Source organism: Artemia franciscana, chromosome 16, assembly GCF_032884065.1.
Source record: "Artemia franciscana chromosome 16, ASM3288406v1, whole genome shotgun sequence".
Classification (NCBI taxonomy): domain Eukaryota; kingdom Metazoa; phylum Arthropoda; class Branchiopoda; order Anostraca; family Artemiidae; genus Artemia; species Artemia franciscana.
Window position 1 is genome coordinate 30,584,431 of NC_088878.1, and position 23,426 is coordinate 30,607,856.

Below are 23,426 nucleotides of genomic sequence, written 5' to 3' on the forward strand. Positions count from 1 at the left end.
ATTTTTCGGCAGCGATCGAAACTTTAAAATACCATAAAATCCTTTTACTTCTAGGGATTCGACAATCTTTGCTTGAAATTATGAAATTCCTGTTAATTCTAACGTAGTCTCACCACCATATCCTAATTCTCGCTCTGTACGTTCTTTTTACTTAATTTGCGGCATATAATAATTAAGGCTACGTTATTTTGCCTCAAAGCAAGATGCCAATTGATTGTTTCCCATGCATTCGTTGTTAAATATAGTTCGAATCTATTTCTATCACCGAGTCCTTACCTCACAGACGCTATTGAATAACTGAAAAATTACGTCACAACGTTGCACTAATATTATAGTTGCTTCGCAACCGCTAATATGGAAACAAATTTATCCTTATTTAAATATTTCGGACACGAATTAGCACATATATGCAACCCCTCATTCCTGATGATCAAAAAACTTTCTCAGAACTCTTTTGCCTTTTCTCAAACCATAAGACCGCTTATTTGTTTTTTGTGTATTTGTTTTTAAATGCAATTTGATTCCATGTCTATCACCGAATTTTTACCACATAAAAAACTTTATCAAACAGTTCGTGGTAATGAACTGTAGTAATGTAGTAAAATAATCTTTCCATGGAGGGATTTATCATGAGGGAAGATAATTTCCGTGAAGGGGCGCAGGATTTCCTAGCATTATGAAAAAAATTAAGAAAATTAATATTTTTTTTTAACTGGAAGTAATTAGCATTATTAAAACTTTAAGCGAACAGAAAATATTACGTATATAAGGGTATTCGTTTCCTCCACCATACCTTGCTCTTTACGATAAAGTATTTTTAGTAAATCAACTGTTCATTCTACGGCCTTTGTGATTCAGGGGCCATTCTTAAAGAATTGTGAAAATTCAAGCTATATTGTGAAGAGCGAGGTGCATTATTATTATTATAGCCGTCGTGCAACCGTTTACATGACAAGTTTACCCTCATTTAAATGTTTGGATATGAATTACCAACAGATCCTGATGATAAACAAGCTTTACGATCATTTCTTACAGTTCACTATTTTTGATAGAGGAAAAATAACCAAGCAACGACATTTTGGAGCCTGCTAGTTCTTGGGCTGTAAAGTTCTACCGTCCAAAATTTGAAATGAGCTATAAAGAACTTATACTTTCAGGGATCTGTGAATCTTTATTGGGAACTATGTAAATGGTTTGTTGGGATGTCTGAAAATACTTTACCCTCACTTGGGCTTGGTCTCTCAGAAATATTTAAGCGAGAACTTAATCATCCGGAAACACAGAAATTCTTGTCCATGTGTAACGATCTGAAGAGAGAATTCCAGGTAAAGTTTTATCTATTATTGTCAAGGGGCTGTGGAATACCTTTGTTAGGTGTACGATTTTTAGGGCGTAATTGTTGTTGCCAGGCACATAAAAATACCCTTTTGTTTAGATAATTTAAAAAGTAAAAAATTTTGTCCTACAGATTTGAAAAGGAAAGAGATATTATCAGATTTTAGGAAGGCAATTTGTAAATACAACACTTGGAAGTTACCTGTTGGCTATGTATATAAACATCATTCCTCTATCAGGGCAAAACTAAAATCACTGAGTATCTATAAAAAGCGAAAGCTCTTAGCAATCTTGATGCTGAAAATAAGAATTGCTTACCCTTAGGCATATGTAGTATACCTAACTGATGTGCTTTATCAACACGTCTACTATTAATCATCAACGAAGATTTAAAAGAGATTACTGCAGGTCTCTAGGGGTAGTGGTGTCCTGTGGTGGCGCAGTGGGTCTGATCTCAGCTTAGTAATACGGGACCGTGAGTTTGAACCCTACTGCCCCAACACACTGATGGGCTGACGTAAGAACCTTAGTAGTCAAGAAGCGTCGTTAATTTGATGCAGTACTTTCCAAGGGGTAATGGTAACCTCGGTGCTCCTCCTCGTGGTACCTCCCCGTGGTACCTCCTCGTGGTGCCCCTGAGAGTAGTAGGCACAAATAGGATCCGGCTACTGCTACTTTCAGTCACTGACCAGCTACTGGCCGTTCTGCCCCGTGTCCGTGTGTAACCATGAGGCAGGGTATTTTAGGGAATTCGCTGCCGAGATGGAGAGTTTGAAGCCAGTAATTTTTATCAAATCAAGGGGTTAGATACCCTAGACATATGAAGCGCTCACCGTGGAATAAGAAGAGTTCACCAAAGGAGCAACCTGGTGATGAGTGAGTCTTCCCTCGCGGACAATTGTTGCCTATCTGAAGCTGGCTGGTGGTGCTCTCGGGATCGGAGAAAACAACTATGGACACCTTGACACTACCAAGGAAGTTACTCCTACAACGGGAAACATAGGGATAAGCCCCATATGGAAATGCCATGAAAAAGGGGAAACCAATAGCCCAGGTGATATTAGTGCTTATTATTTATTATATAGAGCACCAATTATTGGTGCTTATATTATTATTTAGATTTTTTGGGGAGGGGGAGTGGGTGTAAAGGTTTCGTAAGTCCACCTAAATAACAGTTTCGTAAGTCCACCTAAATATAGCCATAATAATACAGATCTCCCTGTTCTGTTGGCAAAGATTGGCAAATAGTTTTCTAGCTTTTTGTTGTTGATTCTAATGCATAGTTTCTGGCATTACCTCTTTACTAAATAGCTAATAACTGCTTTTAGATCCATATTCTTCTTACCACATAAGCTGCAATCTTTCTTTGTTTTATGGATATCTTTTAATTTTCTCAGTGTGTCAGGCACTAACAAGGGTAGTAACACGGGATATTGTTTATGGGATAGTAATAATAATAATAACATATATATAAAAATTCAAAATGATAGTTAGATAGACCTTTAGATTTATTCATCAAACAACGATTCAAAAATAATTTTTTACATTAAAGGTAAATATATCATCATATACTATGGCTAGGAATAAAGGGAGATGTATACTCTCTTAACAAACTACTTTTTAGACTTTTTTTTATAGCAACAATAACTTCTGGACAGTGTAAGAATTCTTCTCTTGGGAAGGAACTAAACAAGAGAAAAGAGCTCATATGGCACTTGTGATGGCGTCGGAAGAGCCAAGAGCTCGTATGGCATGAGCTCTAGCAAAATTCTAAGAAGATTAATTTAAAAGGAAAATCAGAGGCTTAATGCCGGTTGAGATTTAAAATAAGAGCTCTGAGACACGAGGTCCTTCTAAATATCAAAATTCATTAAGATCCGATCACCCACTCGTAAGTTAAAAATAACTCATTTTTTTCTGATTTTTCCTCTCCCTTCTGCCCCCCCCCCCCAGATGGTCGAATCGGGGAAAACGACTTTATCAAGTCAAGTTGTGCAGGTCCCTGACATGCCTACCAATTTTCATCGTCCTAGCACGTCCAGAAGCACCGAACTTTCCAAAGCACTGGACTCCCCCAGAAAGAGTGGATCCATTCTGGTTACTTCAATCACGTATCTACGACATATGCTCATTCTACCCACCAAGTTTCATCCCGAACCCTCCACTCTAAGCGTTTTCCAAGATTTTAGGCTCCCCCTCCAACTCCCCCCAGTGTCACTGGATACGGTCGAGATTTAAAATAAGAGCTCTGAGACACGATATCCTTCTACATATTAAATTTCGTGAAGATCCGATCAGCCGTTCGTAAGTTAAAAATACCTCAATTTCCTATTTTTTCTGAATTAATACCCCCTCCAACTCCCCCAAAGAGAGCGAATTCAGTCCGGTTATGTCAATCACGTATCTAGGACTTCTGCTTATTTTTCCCACCAAGTTTCATCCTGATCTCTCCGCTTTAAGCGTTTTCCAAGATTTCCGATCCCCCCAACTCCCCCAATGACGCTGGATCCGTTCGGGATTTAGAATCAAAGATCTGAGTTACGAGGTTCTTCTAAATATGAAATTTCATTAAGATCCGGTCACTTCTTCGTAAGTTAAAAACGCCTCATTTTTTCTAATTTTTCAGATTTAACCCTCCCCCCAACTCCTCCAAAATGAGCGAATCTGTTCCGATTATTTCAATTACGTATCTAGGACTTGTACTTATTTTTTCCACCAAGTTTCATCCCGATCCCTCCACTCTAAGTGTTTTCCAAGATTTTAGGTTTCCCCCTCCAATTCCACCCCCCCCCCCAATTTCACCGGATATGGTCGTGATTTTAAAACGAGAGCTCTGAGACACGATATCCTTCTAAATATAAAATTTTATTAAGATCCGATCACCTGTTCGTAAGTTAAAAATACCTAATTTTTTCTAATTTTTCCGAATTAACCGTCCCCCCACTCCCGCTCCAAGATGATTGAATCGGGGAAACGACTATTTCCAATTTAATCTGGTCTGGGCCCTGATATACCTGCTACATATCATCGTCATAGCTTATCTGGAAGTGCCTAAACTAGCAAAACCGGGACCGACAGACCGACCGACCGACCGATAGAATTTGCGATCGCTATGTGCCACTTGGTATTTACCAAATAACATAAAAACCCTAAAATAGACTTCTCTTTGGATATAAGCTGAATTTTCTATCCTTATGATAAAGGTTCTTACACATTTTTAATCCATGGACTGTTCCACCCCCTGCTTACACCTTATGTAGTGTCTCCGCTTCAAAGATAATATAATTCGACCAATTCAAACTAGACAATTTAGAGAAAATTTTGCTTCCAATAGCCTTTGAAATTTGCTCAATTTAAGTATAAATTATGTAAAGTTGATTTTTCTAAATACATTGGAATTGTTGCAGTGTTTTTAATAGTAATCTGATAAAACTTTGTCAATATTAGTACTTTTGCTGAGATTACTCCCATCCTGATAAAACACGAACAACTATTTTTGCTATAAAGCACATATCACATATGAAAAAGCCTTTGGCTTTTATTTTTAGCAGGGATATAGGGAACCATAGCAGCAGGGACCATAGCAGCAGGGAGCAGGGACCATAGCAGCAGGGAGCAGGGACTATACGGAATGAAGCAGCGGTGTCAGCTCATATATGACATCATATTCCGGCTTGGCAACTTTTCAAAACATACATGCGTTTTGTTTTCTTGTCAAAAGACACGTGTGGTACATCATTTTCTATATGTGGATATAAATTTTATTTTTAATGTTATGTTTTGTTACTAAGAAGTTTTGTTACTTTGTTACTTACAGAAGAAACTAAATATGGTAATTTCCTTTCAAAGGAGCTCTTAAACATTTTCTGTGACGTTTCAGTGTCCTTCTAGTGGCGACACAAAACAATGAAAATAAGGAAAAGGAGAGACATCACCGTGTCCCATGACAAATATTTTGAATCCCTATATTTTGAATCAAATGAATATTCTAATGCAAATTATCACCATTTGTAGGTAGTTTCGATCTTAATTACACACATGCACATTCATTTTAAATATTGTGTATTTTTAATTGTAAAGGGAGTTTTAGAAATTTTCTGTAAACCAACCCCTTAAACAGCTCTCTATGGTGTTGTAGTGGCCCACTAGTTGCAGAGAAGGAAAAAACGGAAAAAATGCTTCTCATGCAAAAAAAGTGATTTTGCTTGTTTTTCATGCCAAGGAATTTTCTTTGTTTTTCAAGTCAAGGGACAGTAAGTTTTCTGAATAGAACTTTCCGTCAAGGCGATTCCAATTTTGTACTTCTTGTTTCGATCCGACGCCATTTTAGGGGTTTTGGGGCTACTTGTTTTTCGTTACCATGGACCTTGTTTGTCTTTTACTTGGTCGTAGCTATTGCTGCAACCACAATAATAAACCAATTTTTGAACAACAAAAATAATTGGGAATTGTTTAATTTCTGTAGTCACCTGAAACACTCGCACACGAGAACAAACCACCTAATCGAGGATAAGGAACTGGTTTTGGTAACCATAGGGAATGTCTTATAAAACAGTTCGTGGTAACGAACTGTAGTAAGGAGCGACCCGGCTCAATAGTAATCGAAACTCTAAAAAAATGGAATTGTGATACCAATAGTTACATCAAAAGAATCGCATTTTAATGCTGATTTTAAATATATAAGTTTCATCAAGATTAGTTTCACCCATCAAAAGTTACGAGCCTCAGAAAATGTGCCTCATTTTCGAAGATAGGGGGAAACACCCCCCAAAGGTCATACAATCTTAACGAAAATCACACCATCAGATTCAGCATATCAGAGAACCATGTTGTAGAAATTTCAAGCTCCTATCTGCAAAAATGTGGAATTTTGCATTTTTTGCCAGAATACAGATCACGAATGCGTGTTAATTTGTTTTTTTGTTTGTTTTTTTTTCCCAGGGGTGATCGTATCGACCCAATGGTCCTAGAATCTTGCGAGAGGGCTTATTCCAACGGAAATGAAAAGTTCTAGTGCCTTATAAGTGACCAAAAAAAATTGGAGGGCACCTAGGCCCCCTCCCACGCCAATTATTTCCCAAAGTCACCGAATCGAAATTCTGAGATAGCCATTTTATTCACCGTAGTCGAGAAACCTTATAACTATGTCTTTGGGAGCGACTTACTCCCCCACAGTCCCCGTAGGAGGGGCTAGAAGTTAAAAACTTTGACCAATGCTTACATATAGTAATGGTTATTTGGAAGTGTACAGACGTTTCAAGGGGATTTTTAGGTTGAGGGGGGTCGAGGAGAGGGAGATATGTTGGGAGAACTTTCCTTGGAGGATTTTGTCGTGGGGGAAGAAAATTTTCATGAAGGGAGCGCAGAAAAAATGAAAAAATGAATATGAAAAAGTTTTTCAAACTTAAAGTAAGGAGAAGCATTAAAACTTAAAACGAACAGAAATTATCACGCATATGATGGGTTCACCTCCTCCTAATACCCCGCTCTTTACGCTAAAGTGTTTTTAGTAATTTGAACTATTTATTCTACGGCTTTTGTGATTCAGGGGTTATTCTTAAGAAATTGGGACAAAATTTAAGCTTTAGTTCAAAGAGGGAGGTACTGACGAGGGGGTGAACCCCCCCCCCCATTTACTTAATAAAGACATGAGAATACAGAAGTTCGTTAAGTAAGCTAAATTGTAAATTACGTATATCTTTTACTAATAAAACATTCGTAAAAAATTTAAAGTTCTAGTTGCCTTTTTAAGTGATTAAAAAATCGGAGGGCAACTAGGTCTCCTCCCCCGCTCCTTTTTTCCCAAAATCATTCGATCAAAACTATGAGAAAGTCATTTATCCAAAAAATAAATATGCAAATTTCGTTTTAATTATTAATCTGCGGAGAGCCAAAATAAAAACATGTATTGATTCAAAAACGTTCATAAATTAAATAAAAAAAAACAAGTTTTTTTTAACGGAAAGTGAGGAGCGGCATTAAACCTTAAAACAAACAGAAATTACTTTGTATATGAAAGGGGCTGCTTCCTCATCAGAGCCCTGCTCTTTATGCTAAAGTTTTTTACTATTTTAAAAGGTAGAGTTAAGAGAAAGAGTCAAACTTTAGCGTCAAGAGTGGGGCGTTGATGAGCAAGCAGCCCCTTTCATATACGAAGTAATTTCTGCTCGTTTTAAGTTTTAATGCCGCTCCTTTCTTTCCGTTAAAAAAAAACTTGTTTTTTTTATTTAATGGAATAAAGAACGGATTACAGAAAGAAAGAAAAGAAAGAAGAGACAAACTCTTTCAAACATTCAATACCGAACAGAGCTTTTGTAACTTGTCCTAGAGTTAGTTTTGTCCTTATTGTTGAAGGCAGCCGTGGACCTTGCGTCATATCATGTTGCGTCATATCATATTGCGTCATATCATATCATTGCGTCATGTGGTTTGCGTCATATCATATTGGCGAAAAGTGCAAAGAAACTTCCTCAATGGAGGAATGCAAATACACTTGTTAATGACACGCTACATTAAAGAATTTCATCTATTACCGTGTTTCCAGTTTGTGCATTAGTACCCTCAATTCGTTTGGAGCACACCAAGTGACTTAGTAACCAGCCCCTTCATTTCATTTTTTTTCTTTTTTTTTATGACCCAGTGAAACAAATGACTATTTTTTTTTTTTTATTGAATTCATGTTGACAGCAGTATTACATAGCGAAACGAATGAAGAAATTGATTTCGAAATTTGAACATTTCGGTGCCAAGCTTTGCAGTTTTAGAGTCCCTGTTGGGAGAAATCAAAGCAAACGATGGAGAATATTTAATGTATTTGTAAAGTTAATGTTAGGGATAGTCTATTTTGTAAAGAAAAAAGAAAGGAAACTGACTGTATGTAATATTTATATTACGACCTGGAGCAACATAACTTTAGGACAAGGGGCAGCAGAAACGGGTGAAGACCCCCCTCCCCCAACGTTTTTCAGCCGGTTGGCAAAAACAAAAACAGTAAAGTAGTGGCGCAAAGCACCGCTGTTATACTCGCTCAATATATATTATTTTTTTTTAATCAGGTAAATGGGCTGATGGAAATAAGTAACCTAAATCAGTGAAAGAAAATCAGTATTAGTCTGTGAAAAAAAGGAGTGGTTTTAATAGCAACTGCTATTAAAATTAAATAGCAACATCACGCAAATCAGTTGGTAAAAATAACCATCCAATCTGTAAAGTCCATTGCTCTCTCCCAATATTTAGCTTGTGACGCCTCTGCTTAGACAAGCTCATACGTAACACTTTGTTTCTGTTGGGTAGGGGGCTAAGTAAACAGCGCCAAAAAAAAACATATTATATTAAGGATAAATCAGTCAATCAAACAACCTTGTATAACAGCAAGAACCTAATAAGGACAATAACATATAAATAAAATAAATAAACAAAAACAACTATAGATATATACAAAAAGGTAAAGTATTAACCAGTAGATTTTATCAATCAGGGAGGAAAACATTCAGGGAGGTAAACAATCAGGGAGGTAATCAGGGAGGTAAACAGAAAGTAAACATTTAGAGTGCTAAAAACGGGACCAGCTCACTGGGAGACCAGCTCACTCTGAGACTCCCAGATTCTTCTAAACCAGAAAATCTGGATGGAGCGGTGATTTTCAGCTGAAGTCCGAGAACTATCATTACCTTGATTTGTGGTAATTCTGCAAACCCAAGGCAATTTTGAAAATCTCCAGTACACATGGCTTTAACGGCTGCAAATAGCCAAAAAATATGGTTATAAGTTTGATACAGAAGCCTTGTAACAGCACGATTGAACATTCCCAAAAATGCTCTCAGAGCGTTGGGATTTTAGAGAGATGGGGCTCTCGCTCTGTGCACATGCTTAATTCGAAATTTTGAAGGGATATAATTGTTGTCATGATATTCTTAAAAAAAAACAGCTGCAAACTAGAAGCTAATCAAACAGCTCGTTGTAACAACTGAAAGTAAGGAGCAACTCGTGGTAATAGTAAACGAAACCCTAAATACTCTAGCAAATATCCTTCAAAAGGATCAGTTTTTTATGGTGATTCTAAATATATAAATTCAATAAGTTTGAACTTACCCACCAAGAGTTTCAAATCTGAAAGGATTCGCTCGATTTTCGGAAAGCGGGGAAACACTCTCAAACAACTATGTGATCTTGATTAAAATTTTTATATCTAAACCATAAACAAACTACTTCATTTTATACAACTATATCTACACGCTTTTTATAAAGTTAAAAATCCTGTTTTGATCTTCGTATGCAAGATGATTTACGTCCGCTCTTTACGCTAAAGTTTGACTCTTTCTCTCAACTCTACTTTTTAAAACAGTAAAAAACTTTAGCGTAAAGAGCGGGACGTTGATGAGGAAGCAGACCCTTTCATATACGAAGTAATTTCTGTTCGTTTTAAGTTTTAATGTCGCTCCTTACTTTCAGTTAAAAAAAACTTGTTTTTTTTTTATTTAATTTCTGAACGTTTTTTGAATCAATGCATGTTTTGATTTTGGCTCTCCGCAGAGGAATAATTAAAACGAAATATGCATATTTTTTTTTGACTAAATGGCTTTCTCATAGTTTTGATCGAATGATTTTGAGAAAAAAAGGAGTGGGGTAGGAAGCCTAGTTGCCCTCCAATTTTTTGGTTACTTAAAAAGGCAACTAGAACTTTTAATTTTTACGAATGTTTTATTAGTAAAAGACATACGTAACTTATAAATTAGCTTACGTAACGAACTTTTGTATTCTCATGTTTTTATTACATATATGATGGGGTTCACTCCCTCTTCAGTTCCTCGCTCTTTACACTAAAGCGTAAATTTTGTCCCAATTCATCAAGAATGGCCCCTGAATCACAAAAGCCGTAGAATAAAAAGTTGCAATTACTAAACATTCTTTAGCGTAAAGAGCGAAGTATTAGGAGGAGATGAGCCCCTCATATACGTAATAATTTCTGTTCGTTTTAATTTTTAATGTTGCTCCTTATTTCCAGTCGAAAAAAAAACTTTTCCATATTTATTTTTTCATTGTTTTTTTTTTTAATAATGTTAGAAAATCTTGCGCTACCTTCATGGAAATTTTCTTCCCCCATGACACATCCCTCGATGGAAAGTTCCCACAATATATCCCCCTCTTCTCAACCCTTCCCCCAACCAAAACCCCCCCCTGAAAACGTCTGTACACTTTCCAATAATTGTTACTATATGTAAGCACTGGTCAAAGTTTGTAACTTGTAGCCCCTCCCATGGGGACTGTGGGGGAGTAAGTGGTCCCCAAAGACATAGTGATAAGGTTTTATTGACTACGCTGAATAAAATGGCTATCTCATAATTTTGATCCGATAACTTTGGGAAAATAAATAGCGTGGGAGGGGGCCTAGGTGCCCTCCAATTTTTTTGGTCACTTAAAATGGGCACTAGGACTTTTCATTTCCGTTGGAATGAGGCCCCTTGCAACATTCTAGGACCACTGGGTCGATACGATCACCCCTGAAAAAAAAAAAACAAATAAACACGCATCCGTGATCTGCCTTCTGGCAAAAAATACAAAACTCCACATTTTTGTAGATAGGAGCTTGAAACTTCTTTCAACAGGGTTCGCTGATACGCTGGATCTGATGGTGTGATTTCGTTAACATTCGATGACTTTTAGGGGGTGTTTCCCCCATTTTCTAAAATAAGGCAAACTTTCTCAGGGTCTTAACTTTTGATAGGTAAGACTAAACTTAATCAAACTGATATATTTAAAATCAGCATTAAAATGCGATTCTTTTGATGTAGCTATTAGTATCAAAATTCCATTTTTTTAGAGTGTTAGTTACTATTGAGTCGGGTCGCTACTTACTACAGTTCGTTACCACGAACTGTTTAAAAAAAACTCATTTTCTTTTCCTTGGTATTTGTTATTTTATTGTTTTAAAAAGTAGAGTTGCGAGAAAGAATCAAACTTTAGCGCAAGGAGCGGGGTGTCGAGGAGGAAAAGCCCCTTTCATATACGGAGTAATTTCTGTTCGTTTTAAGTTTTCATGTCGCTCCTTACTTTCATTTAAAAAAACTTGTTTTTTTATTTAATTTCTGAAAATTTTTGAATTAATGCATGTCTGATTTTGGCTCTCCGTACATGAATTATAAAAATGAAATTTGCATATTAATTCTTTTTTTGGCTAAATGGCTTTCTCTTAGTTTTGATCAGACGATTTTGAGAAATAAGGGGTGGGGAAGGAGGTCTAGTTGCCCTCCAATTTTTCGGTTACTTAAAAAGGCAACTAGATCTTTTATTTTTAACGAACGTTTTTATTAGTAAAAAAAAAATGCGTAACTTAAGAATTAACTTACGTAACAAACTTTTATATTCTTATATTTTTGATTATATATATGAGGGGGTTGGTCCCCTCGTTAATACCTCGCTCTTCACACTAAATCTTGTTTTATCCCAATTCTTCAAGAATGACCCCTGAATGAGAAAGGCCGTAGAATAAATAGTTGAAATTATTTAAAAAAAATTTAGCATAAAGAGCGAAGTATTTATCTCCTCCTAAATACCTCGCTCTTTATGCTAGAGTATTTTTAGAACCCCTCATATGCGTAATAATCTCTGTTCGTTTTAAGTTTTAATGCTTCTCCTTACTTTCAATTGAAAAAACTTTTTCATGTTTACATTTTCATTGTTTTTTTTTATAGTAATGCTAGAAAGTCCTGCGCCCTTTTCATTGAATTTCTCTTCCCCCATGAAACATTCCTCCAAGGAAAGATCCTCCCATATAGCCCCCTCCCCTGAACCCCACACCCAAACCAAAGAATCCCCCTGATAACGTCGGTACACTTCCCAGTAACCATTACTGTATGTAAACATTGGTCAAAGTTTGTAACTTGCAGCCCCTCCCCCAGGGACTGTGGGGGGTAAGTCATCCCCAAAAACATAGTTATTATGGTTTTTGACTATGCGGAACAAAATGGCTATCTCAAAATTTTGATCCGTTGACTTTGGGGAAAATATGAGCGTGGGAGGGGGCCTAGGTGCCCTCCAATTTTTTCGGTCACTTAAAAAGGGCACTAGAGCTTTTCATTTCCGTTAGAATGAGCCCTTTTACAACACTCTAGGACCACTTGGTCGATACGATGACCCCTGAGAAAAAAAACAAAAAAACAAATAAACACGCACCCGTGATTTGTCTTCTGGCAAAAAATACGAAATTCCACATTTTTGTACATTGGACCTTGAAATTTTTTCTATAGGGTTCTCTGATACGCTGAACGCGATGGTGTAATTTTCGTTAAGATCCTATGACTTTTAGGGGGTGTTACCCCCTATTTTCCAAAAATAAGGCAAATTTTCTCAGGCTCGTAAATTTTGATGACAAAGACTAAATTTGATGAAACTTATATATTTAAAATCAGCATAAAAATCCAATTCTTTTGATATATCTTTTAGCATCGAAATTCCGTTTTTTAGAGTTTCGTTTACTATTGAGCCGGGTCGCTCCTTACTACAGTTCGTTTTACGAACTGTTTGATTTTCACCTTCTCTTCTTCACTTGATAAGTGGCAATCCTTTTTTTCTTATTGTTAGACATTTCTGTTCTTTTCTGGTTTTTATCGGCATTGAACATGCCTCGTTTGATGCGTGTTTTTTATTAAACAAATTAGCGCTCGTTTTTATCTTTGCTTGTCCTTTTTCGGTTTCTGGTGCTAACCCCCCCTGGAAAATCCCATCCCCTGAAGATTAAAAAACGCAGAAAATCCCCGCTAGAAAATAGCCCTCCATGGACCCCCCGGTAAATTCCACCCCACGCAAAGGACTAGAACTCTCAATTTCTGATCCAATGAGCACATTCCGAAATTACTGTGACCTTGAAGTGGAGATGTTGATGAGGAAGGGACAGTCCTCCTCCTCTACGGAATAAACTCTGCTCATTTTGGGGTTTAGTGTTTCTTTACTTTCATAATAACAGCGTAGACCAGAAATATTCCCAGAAATCTTAAGGGAGTAGATATCAATTTCACATTTTTGATGCGTGTTCTAGAATTTCTTGCCCCCCCCTCCTAAAAAACCTTTGCTGTTTTTTTGGCAGTAAAACACCCTTTTGTTGCCTTATTGCTGTGAAATTTTTCCACCCGAGAAGGGGATTACCGGCATGATTTTAGAAAGTCAGATATTAAAGTCGTTTTCGAATGAAAGTGCGCTAAGAAAAAAATTTCACCCCAGATCATCCGCAAGAAATTCCGTGGGTGAAATTTTCAACTAGAATGGGATCGTCTTGGGGGAATTTCCCTTGAAAGGGGGAGGGCGTTTTTACGTGACAACAGCTTTCCACGGTGGATTTTTTCCGTGGGTAAAGGAAGTTTTCAGGGGGGGTCCGGATTTCTTGGTGTTATTAAAAGTAATCAGAAATTAAATTATAAAGAAGTTTCTTAAACTAAAAGTAAGGAGCAACATCAAAACTTAAACTGACAGAAATTATTAGGTGTAAGAAAGGGGTTTCCCCCTCCTCAAGACCTTGCTATTTACGCTAAAGTTTTGAATTTTTGTTCCAATTCCTTAAGGACGACTCCTGAAACACAATGGCCGTTTAAAAAGAATAATAAGTTTTTGTTTCAATTTGCAACCACCTGTTTTTAAAGAGTGTCATAACATAACATAGTGGTGGTTGCAGAGTGGCAGGAGGAATGGTGCTTGAAATCACATTGAGGGAGCAGAATTTTCTGCCAAGATCTGATTAATAAACAGAAATTAAAAAAAAAAATGAATAATTTTTTTTTCAATTTAAAGTACAGGTACAACATTGAAAAGACAAAAATTAGTCCATATATGAGTGGGGCTGCATCCTCCGAAGTCCCTTGCTCATTATACTAACGTCTCAATTGCTTTGACAAAGCTTTTTATTCCAATTAAACGTCCCTAATGTTTATGAAGTCTTTCTTAAGGAATTGGGAAAAAAGTCCAACTTTAACGTAGAGAGAGAGGGTTTTTTTTAACTTTAGTGTAGAAGGAGGAAGCCCACCCATATATTGACAAAGTTTGTTTATTTAAAATGTTAATGTAGGCCCTTAGTTTTAGTTGAAAAACTTGTTTTTTATTTAATTTCATAAAAGAGTTACTTTATTGAAATAAACGAAACATCATTAACATAGGATACTGATTAATGGACAATTTTTATGGGCTTAGTCTGTTTTGGTGGGTGTTTTCAGGCTGAAAAACTCTTCCTAGCTAATTTGTCTACTATTGGTTGCCTCCCCGTAGTATCATAATATTTAAAGGCATGGAAATGTATAAAAATTTTAACGCCCAGGATGGTAGAAATAGGGATAGATGGTATCCTAGCGTAGGTAAATTTGATGTAGGAAAAGAAAACAGAAATGGCTACAGACTGTTGCCATTTTGTAGGTATAGCAATATCTAGTTATAACCAATACGGTGCTTGGTTGTAAATGGCCCGTAAGTTAAGATGGTATTTGCGTGATGGTAAGACAGCAAACTTTATTGATTATATTATTGTAAGCCGAAGACTGGCAGGATCAATACAAGATACTAGGGCGCATAGGAATGCTGTTGTCGATGTTAAAAGTAAAAATCACATTCTGATAGTGTCTAGGGTTAACTTAAAGTTGAAATTTTGGAAGAGTATAGACACTTTTCAGGAATAGTTGAATAGTAAACTGGAGAGCTTAGATTTGTCAATGTGGAAGATGGATGGAATTATTTCAGGAAAACAATTTGTGAAGTTGCTAAGGGTGTCTTAGGGAAGAAAGTTACGATTGCAACTAAGAATATTAGTGAAAAAGCTTTATGTTTAATAGTGAAGAGAAGCGGCTTGCACAAGAATTATCTGAGTGATAGATCATATGAAAACAAAAGGAATGTAAAGGAAGTGTAGAAAACATTAAAATATGAACTAAGGAGGTGTGAAATGTAGGCCATGGATAAAATGGCCTAGGATCTGGAAGATGCATTTATGGGGCATATTAGTAAAATATTGCACTGACGTGTTAATAAATTGAGAGAGAGAGATTCGTGTATCCGGACCCGTTTCATTTACATATAGTATTGGTAACTGTGAACCATACAGACGTTTTCAGGGGGATTTTCCGGTAGAGGGGAGGAGGGAAGGAGCTACGGTGGAGAATCTTTCAATGGAGGAATATTTCATGGGGAAAGGGAATTTTCCATGAAATGGTTGCCTGATTTCGCCGAATTATTTAAAAAACGATCAGAAATTAAATTAGAAAAAACAACAAGTTATTCAACTGAAATTAAGGAGTAATATCAAAACTTAAAACAAACAGAAATTATTACGTACATGAAGGGGTTCGCCCCCTCGTCAATACCTCGATGTTTACGCTAAAGTTATTCATTACTTTCAAAAGAGCTATATATTTTAATTAAACGGCTTTTGTGATTCAGGGGTCATTCTTAAAGAATTGGAACAAAATTCGAACTATATCGTACAGAGCGAGGTGTTGACGCGGAGGCAAATCCCCTCATACAGGTAATTATTTCTGTTCGTTTTAAGTTTTAATATTGCTCCTTACTTTAAGTTGAAAAAAAATGTTTTTTTTTATTGAAGGCACGCATGAGGATCCTAAGGGCACTATGTAAAAATACATATATATATATATATATATATATATATATATATATATATATATATATATATATATATATATATATATATATATATATATATATATTTATATTTCAGGGAAGGGTCTCTCAGCATGCGTGTTTAGTTTTTTTTTCCAAGGGATGTCGTTTTGAACCCTTAGTCCAATATGATCGAAAGAGGGCTTAATCGGGCAAAAATGTAAGAATCTAGTACATTTTTTTAGTAAAAATCGCAATATGATAATTTATAAAATGTTCTCTGACACAATAGCAATTTTAGCCCGAAAAGGGCTGTAATGTTATAGAGCAAAATTTTTGAAAAATTGTTGAAAGAGTATCAATATAGCCTCCCAGTTTCATGGGTTTGACTGGCTTGCGGTGTAACTCTCACCCTTAACATATATGCAGTTCATTAGGAATTTACTGTAGTTATAGACCGTTTTTCCAATAAGACTAACGTTTATAAAGTATTGCATAGTGTTGTACCAGCTCTAGAAGGAAAGGGGGAGTACCTGGGGTCTGAAAGTGTTTTTTTCTAAACTCTCCAGGACTCTCCAGAAGAAGAAGTTCCGTTTCCAAACTCTCCAGGAGAAGAGGTTGAGATGGATTGGAGTTACATTTAGTTGTTTATTTAACTTGTCCTTCTTCATTTGGAAGTATGGATGAATATAAGATAGGGCCTGCGGTGTGATTGCGGAGGGGTCGAAAGCTCCCTTTAATTGTGGAAACGATAGTGTATTTAGAATAACTCTGTTTTTTTTTTTTTTTTTTTTTTTTTTTTTTTTTTTTTTTTTTTTTTTTTTTTTTTGTAAAGTAAATAGAGTATATGAATCGTTTACCTTGAAGCATTACTCTGCGAAAGTTAAACTTCCGTGTAAAGAATAGGGGCTCAGGAAGCGATAGCACCCTTAATATGTATGAGTATCATGCATATGGTATGAAAAACGCATAAAAGATAAATACATTTTTTTTCAGATGAAAGTAAGGAAAGACATTAAAACTCTAAACAAGCAGAAATTATCCTGTATGCCAGGGTGGGCTGCCCCTACTCCTCAACCCCTCGCTCTTTAAGCTTAAGCTTGGCTTCTTTTTATTGCCAACTGGCCATATTTGTTGCTCTTAAAATGCTTTGGTAGAGTGCTCGGAAAACATCTGTGGGAACAGTAGGGTGAAGGAGTAAGGAAGAGTAGGTTTTATTGTTAGTGTTCAGTGTTTTGGTGGCTGGTCGGACGTAAAACAATAAGCTCTGCGAAAAACGCGCCTCAATTCAACTTTCTAAGGTTATAATGAAAGAAAGGTGAAGATGACTAGTCCACGTTGTACGTATGAAGGATGATAGATGCTAAAAGTCATCCTTTTTGGCCGTCCACCAGGGGCAAAAAATAGGATGTTCTCGGACGAGATTGGGAGATGGAATTAAAAAAAGGATTTACAGGGAATCGAAACATCCTGCGAGGACTCCCTCCTCGCAGGGAGTAGTACCTCCTCGCAGTACCGATTGGGTTGGAGCATTCACAGTTGTGATGGTCTCATATGGTTTGGTGCTGCCATCAGTTGTTAGTGCTTGTTCTAATATACACTAGTGCTAGTGCTGTTCTTTTCTAATGCTGTTCTAGTGCTGTTCTAATTCTAGTGCTGCTCTAATACAGTGCTTGTTCTATTACCCTTTCGATGGCTATCTCCAAAACCCAATAAATGAATTGGTAACAAATGTAATTAATGATTATTCCAAAGGACGAATTTTTTCAAAAAAATAATTTTCATTTTCGTTTATTTTGAGCGAGTTTGTTGACTTCTTTGAAGAGTATGATCTATTAAAATGGATTTACTTATATTATGACGCCTACTTTGAGGAAGTTGCCTTTCCACTTCAATTAAATTTTCTTAGTGAGAACAAAGAACTTCAGCGTTCGTAGGTTTCTTGTTTGTAGTCAAAGTTTCAAGGTTAGGAACCTTTTATTTTCTAAAGAGAGAACTCTGAAAAACAGCTTTGTTCTTTCGATGGTTAGGAAATAATTTTTGTTTCTATTAGATCACTGGAATGACAAAACTGGCATAAAGTCAAAGTTGTTGGAGCTTCTTATCTTCGTTTCTAGCCTGTCTTTTTTTTTTTTTTTTTTTTTTTTTGCCAAATTTTATCCAGTTTTCCAATGTTCGGTAATATCATTTTACTTTGTTATGATGCTCTTAATCACGAAAGAGGAATTAATATTTACACTCTATTGATATATGTAAAAATAATAATATAGCTAACATATGTTAGGTTGTCAGATTGCCAAAGATTGTCCTTTTTGGCCAACCGTCTTGGGATAAACAAAAAGCAGGTTGTCCAAGGTTGGGGTGGGAGGACATCGTAAACAAAGACTTAAGGGAAATGAAAACCTTCTGGGAGGGTGTAAAGAGTGAAGCTTTGAATAGATTGGGATGGAAGCGGAGTGTATGTAGTTGTGCTGGTCTCAAGTGGCTTGGTGCTGCTGTGAGTTGTTAGTAGTAGCAGTAGTATGTTAGATGGTTTTCAGGATTAAAAACGACATTAAAATTTACTACCACAATGGTGACAATCAGTTTGGGAAGTATCGGCGAAAAAAAGAGCTGAGTGAAACTACAGATGAGTGAAGCCTTTCTTCTAAAATCACAGATGAGTGAAGCCTTCTGTGATAATTACAGATGAGTGATAATCACAAAAGTGATAATCACAGATGAGCAAAGCCTTCTGTAATAAATACAGATGAATGATAATTTACAAAAGTGATAATCGCAGATGAGTGAAAACTTTCTTCCAAAACCACAGATGAGTTAAGCCCTTTGATAATCACAGATGAGTGATAATTACAAAAGTGATAGTCACAGACGAGTTTTGCCTTCTGTGTTTGCTTTACTTTGTCTGTTTTATCTGTTTCTTCGTTGTATTCATTTTATCTGTTCCATAATACATACACACCACCACCCTACCCTTCTTGACCTTGTGTCCTTTTTTTCTTCTGTGTATCAAAATGAAGAATTTGTGAAAAGTAAATATTTGGCCAGGCATATATCGTTATACCCAAAACAAAATATTGAAAATATTATAATGAAAAGTAAAATATTAAAAATATATTGCTTTTTGAGTAAAAAATACATCTAGGGGAAAAAAAATCGATATTAGAATTCGACTAAGGTGGAGGAAGTGGAATCTTTTGTCTTCGTAACTGATCATTCTCGAATTATAGCTTCGGCAGCTCGTCCCTGCTTTTTTTTCAAATCTGGGGGTTCGAGTTGAAATTTCGGAGACATTTTTGTTTCCCGGAAGGGAACAAGACAATTTCAAATTTTCTACTGGAGGAAGGGGACAAAATAATTTTCTCTGATCCTCATAAAAGAGTATACCCTACATTTTTTTTGCGCCTGCAGTTCGACGGACTTCGTCACTAGTTATTTGTATTATTATGTTTTTAATTTAAGGGTGACTAAGGTAAGGTATAAAATAAAAATTTTTTTTGGAAATGAATGAAAAAGTGAAAAAAATCTTCCGGTAGATTTGTTTTTGTCTACTTATTATTTTTCAGATGTGTAATTATTTGGTTTCAGGTAGGGAAAGGGCGGCCATAATTGGGGCGAAATATCCTGCTGACTCTATCTTGGAGACTATGCAATGTATTTGTGTGTATTACCCGCCAAGTTAAAACCGATTTTTACAGATTTTCAGCGATTTTTTATTTTACCAAGAAAAGTTTTAGTATATTCTTTTTTGTCGGGAGATGGGTCGCGAATTCAATAGACCTCCTTAAAACTTAGTAAAAGTGGAAACTCTGTCGTTTTTTAGTTTCACCTATATCTTTTCCTCACTTACATCCTTGAAAAATGTGTAATCTCTGTGGTAATCTTAATACCCCTATTTTCCAATACGGTCGCGGCCACATTCACCAAGCGGTCGTTGGCCACATTTATCTCAAAAGACATCAAGTGCTTTCAGAGTACTGCTACACTCTCTTTGCCCAACATTAAGTAAGAAAAAATGGGTTTTAATTTCAATAAATCAGTGAACAAAATATAAAAGCAAAAAAAAACATTTGAATTTAAAAATATTCCGAATATTTTGGCCCCACGCCAGGAGCCTGTCTCAACAAAAAAAAAAAAAAAAAAAACGAAAAGAGCGAAAACGCCAAAAAAATCGTTTTTAAAAGATTACACACAAAAAAAAAGAAACACGACAACTAAACACACGAAAAAGAAAAAATAAATAAATAAGAACAACTCACATTATAAAAAAACTTCCAGCACTCATGTTACAACATAAGAAAAAAAAAACAAAGCGAATGTCTATAGTGAAACCATGTATCACTCTTCTCAACATTCGTGACCTTTTTTTCTGCCATTTTTCTGCAATTAAATAGTTTTTCCCACAATTAAATTTTTAATATGTGTCTAACCCCACCCCACCCTTTCAGGTGACAGGCTAGCTTATAAAGTGCTTTCATGAACATTCAACTCAGTCTATAGCACCAATGGCAAATTCCAAATTATACCAGCTAAAAAAGTCAAAGTAGGAGAAACAATGTCTTAAGTAAATCCAAATGCTTTAACAGCGGTTCATAGCTTTCCAGATAAATACTTAACCATCTTAACCAAAACTTAACCATCCTGCACTCTGTATATATTGTATAAACACAAAGTCAAGTCTCAAAGTTAAAGGTAGTGCTCCATGTAAGTCTAGCGTCAAAAGTAGCTTCAGCTGGTATATAGCTGAATAAACCATATGACTTGATTTGATGGCCACCCCCTTTCAAAACCTGAAAAGAAATTATAATCTTAACAATAATGATCATATGCATCCCCCTTGTATCCCTGGCCATGACGCCTTTCGAGGGGGATTAAGTGAAATGTATTTCCATTTTGTATTGTATTTTGTATTGAATTGCATTGAATAAACTACTTCTTCTTCTTCTTCTTCTTCTTCTTCTTCAGTAATGACCGCGTGTTTTGTCCCCTCTGAAAACCAAGCCCTTATTCCTCCCCTGTCTTTTAATTATTTCTTGGCCACGGCCTCTGTCCTTTCTGCAAATAGCGAGTTTGGGTAGACCGGTTTTGTCTGAAAATAAACTGTTTTCCATTGCCACCGCTTTCGACCGTAACCTAACTAACACTAAAGTATTTCAAAATCTTATCCTTCTTTTTTGTCTTTTCGAACTGGATATCTGCTGGGTCATAGGGAAGCATATACCCTTGAACAGTGGTGAACAAGTCAGTAATTTTGTTCACGTGGTCTGACATTTTAACTCTTCAGACACCAAGAAAAACGACCGATTGTATCGAAAAAATGGTCGAATCGTCATTTTTGATTGTCAAATCGTCGGTTTTTCGCGAATAATCGGTCTAAAAGCGGCATAAGGCCTCTAAAATTTCCAAATTTAACATTAAGAATTTTTTTTTTTAGATTTTTTTTCCTTCTTCCGTTGTTTGTGATTAAGACGGCTCCCGATCATAAGGGGAGATGAGATCCAGTTTTAAATTACCCTTATACGACCTCACGATTGTATGGTCACACGTATTACCAAAATATTAAATTCCCACCTTTAGAAAAATACTATAAAAAAGAAAATTGAGAAGAAGCTATTCTCGGAACATTTCCCCATTATTAAAGCAAGTCTAGATAATTCTCTAAGAAAAAGTGTAAGTATGATCACAATTTTGCCTCGGTTGATAGATAGATCTGAAACAGATCATTCCGGTGTTGTAAACATTTTATCGTGTCAGTGTCTGCCACAGATGGTACTACTTGTCGCAAAATCGCCATTTCTCGAGTTTCGATCTTACTTTTCGTATTGCGCAGCTTAGTGAACACTGAGTAAGTTTCGAACTAAAATATAAAAATCAAATATTAACAATATATAACCTATTGTAGCACAGTACATTGATGCTCTCCTTGGCAATACAGTGCACCCGGGTTCGATCGCCGCTGCAGCAAGGTTGGGCGACAAACTTGCCACTTGTCTCTGTTAAAAACACTCAGCAACTGAAACGTCGACTCGACGCCCTATGCGCCAGCAATGGCTCAGGTGGATCTTTATCCTTTACTCTTTTTAACAATATTGATCCATTTGACATACACATCGTTAAATTTCAGTTTTTGCTCATATTTATTTGACTTTTATTTTGCTTTCCAGGCTCTTTTAGGTGATAATGGTATATTCATGTATCCTACCCACCCCACTGCCGCTCCTTACCATAATCAACCACTCTGCCGACCTTTCAACTTTTCTTACACCGCCATTTTCAACGTATTAGGACTGCCTGCCACACAAGTCCCTATGGGCATTGGTCAAAACGGGGTTCCTGTTGGGTTACAAGTAAGTTCAACTTAAAGTATTTGAATTAGTATTTTGAGTGAGTTTTTATTGAATTTTGTTTATGATTTGCTAAAGATTGTGCTTTTAAGGGATCCATCTTAGGCCAAACGAAAAGCAAGTCGTTGACGAATAAGATGGGTATGGGTCAGAATGAATAATCTCAAGCAAAATGGAATTTCATGGAAGGAGGTAAAGGGTTAAGCTTTGAATAGGTTGGGTGGGGAGGAGTCTCAGGTGGTTTGGTGATGCAGTGAGTTGTTGGTAATCGTATTAATAGTAGTATATTTAGGTTAAACTTATAATATGGTATCGATTAGTTAAATCAGGGAAGTTGCTAGAAATCCCTTTTTTATATATGGTTATTTCAAACAAGTATTTTCTGTCACTGACCCTGTTTCCCTGCTATTGCTCAAAACATATTAATTACAAGAAATACACATTAGTTATTTTGTATCCAAACTAAAATTGCTTATAAATACAGGTGTAAAAAGGCCAATGCTGACGAGCATCTGTAGTACAAAAATATATAAATAAAGTGTTACCATCTGCTAAACATTTGTGCTATTTTTAGTACTTTTTCTCAAAATAATACCTGGCAGAACATTTGGTAAAAAGAATGAAAAACTAATCATTTCAAAACAACTATAAAATGTTTTCATCTCATATCCTAGTTCAGAATTTTCGTTTTTGGTTTTTTAAATGTAGAATGGATTTTCATGATTGCAGCGATGTCTGTAACCTAGTAAAGAGCAAACCGCGGCAAATAGTAGCCGAAAGCTTAGCGTTTTTTGAAAAAAAACTATTTGAGGAGAAAGAAAATTGTCGTTTGAAACTGATTTAGAGACGTTAAGTGTTATCGCGGTCTATCTTAAAATTAAATGTTTATTGCGGAAACAAATTTTTAGGAATTTTGAAAAAGAATGAAAACGAATTAATGGGAATTTCGAGAAAGAACGAAAATTCAGCAACTGGAAATATTATTCTGGTTTAATTTGAAAGTAAAAGGTTATTGCGAAAAACATTTTTGGGGTATTTCACAAAAGCTTAGAATATCTGAAAGAGGAGGTGGTTAAATATCAAAAGTTTACTATTGTCCAAAACTCTAGCCGGAGGTTTCCTGCCTCTACCTTGAATAATAAGGAAAATCACAAC

At 36.1% G+C, this 23,426-nt stretch overlaps 1 protein-coding gene across 1 annotated transcript in view; it reads left to right on the plus strand.

Annotated features, from left to right (window-relative positions):
• The window catches only part of LOC136037340 (fatty-acid amide hydrolase 2-like), a 65,220-nt gene that overhangs the window by 27,195 nt on the left and 14,599 nt on the right, over positions 1 to 23,426 (plus strand). The window contains exons 3-4 of the mRNA XM_065720013.1: positions 1,158 to 1,325; positions 22,092 to 22,274. Of these exons, the coding sequence (XP_065576085.1) occupies positions 1,158 to 1,325; positions 22,092 to 22,274 (351 nt within the window). The remainder of the gene's footprint in view (positions 1 to 1,157; positions 1,326 to 22,091; positions 22,275 to 23,426) is intronic.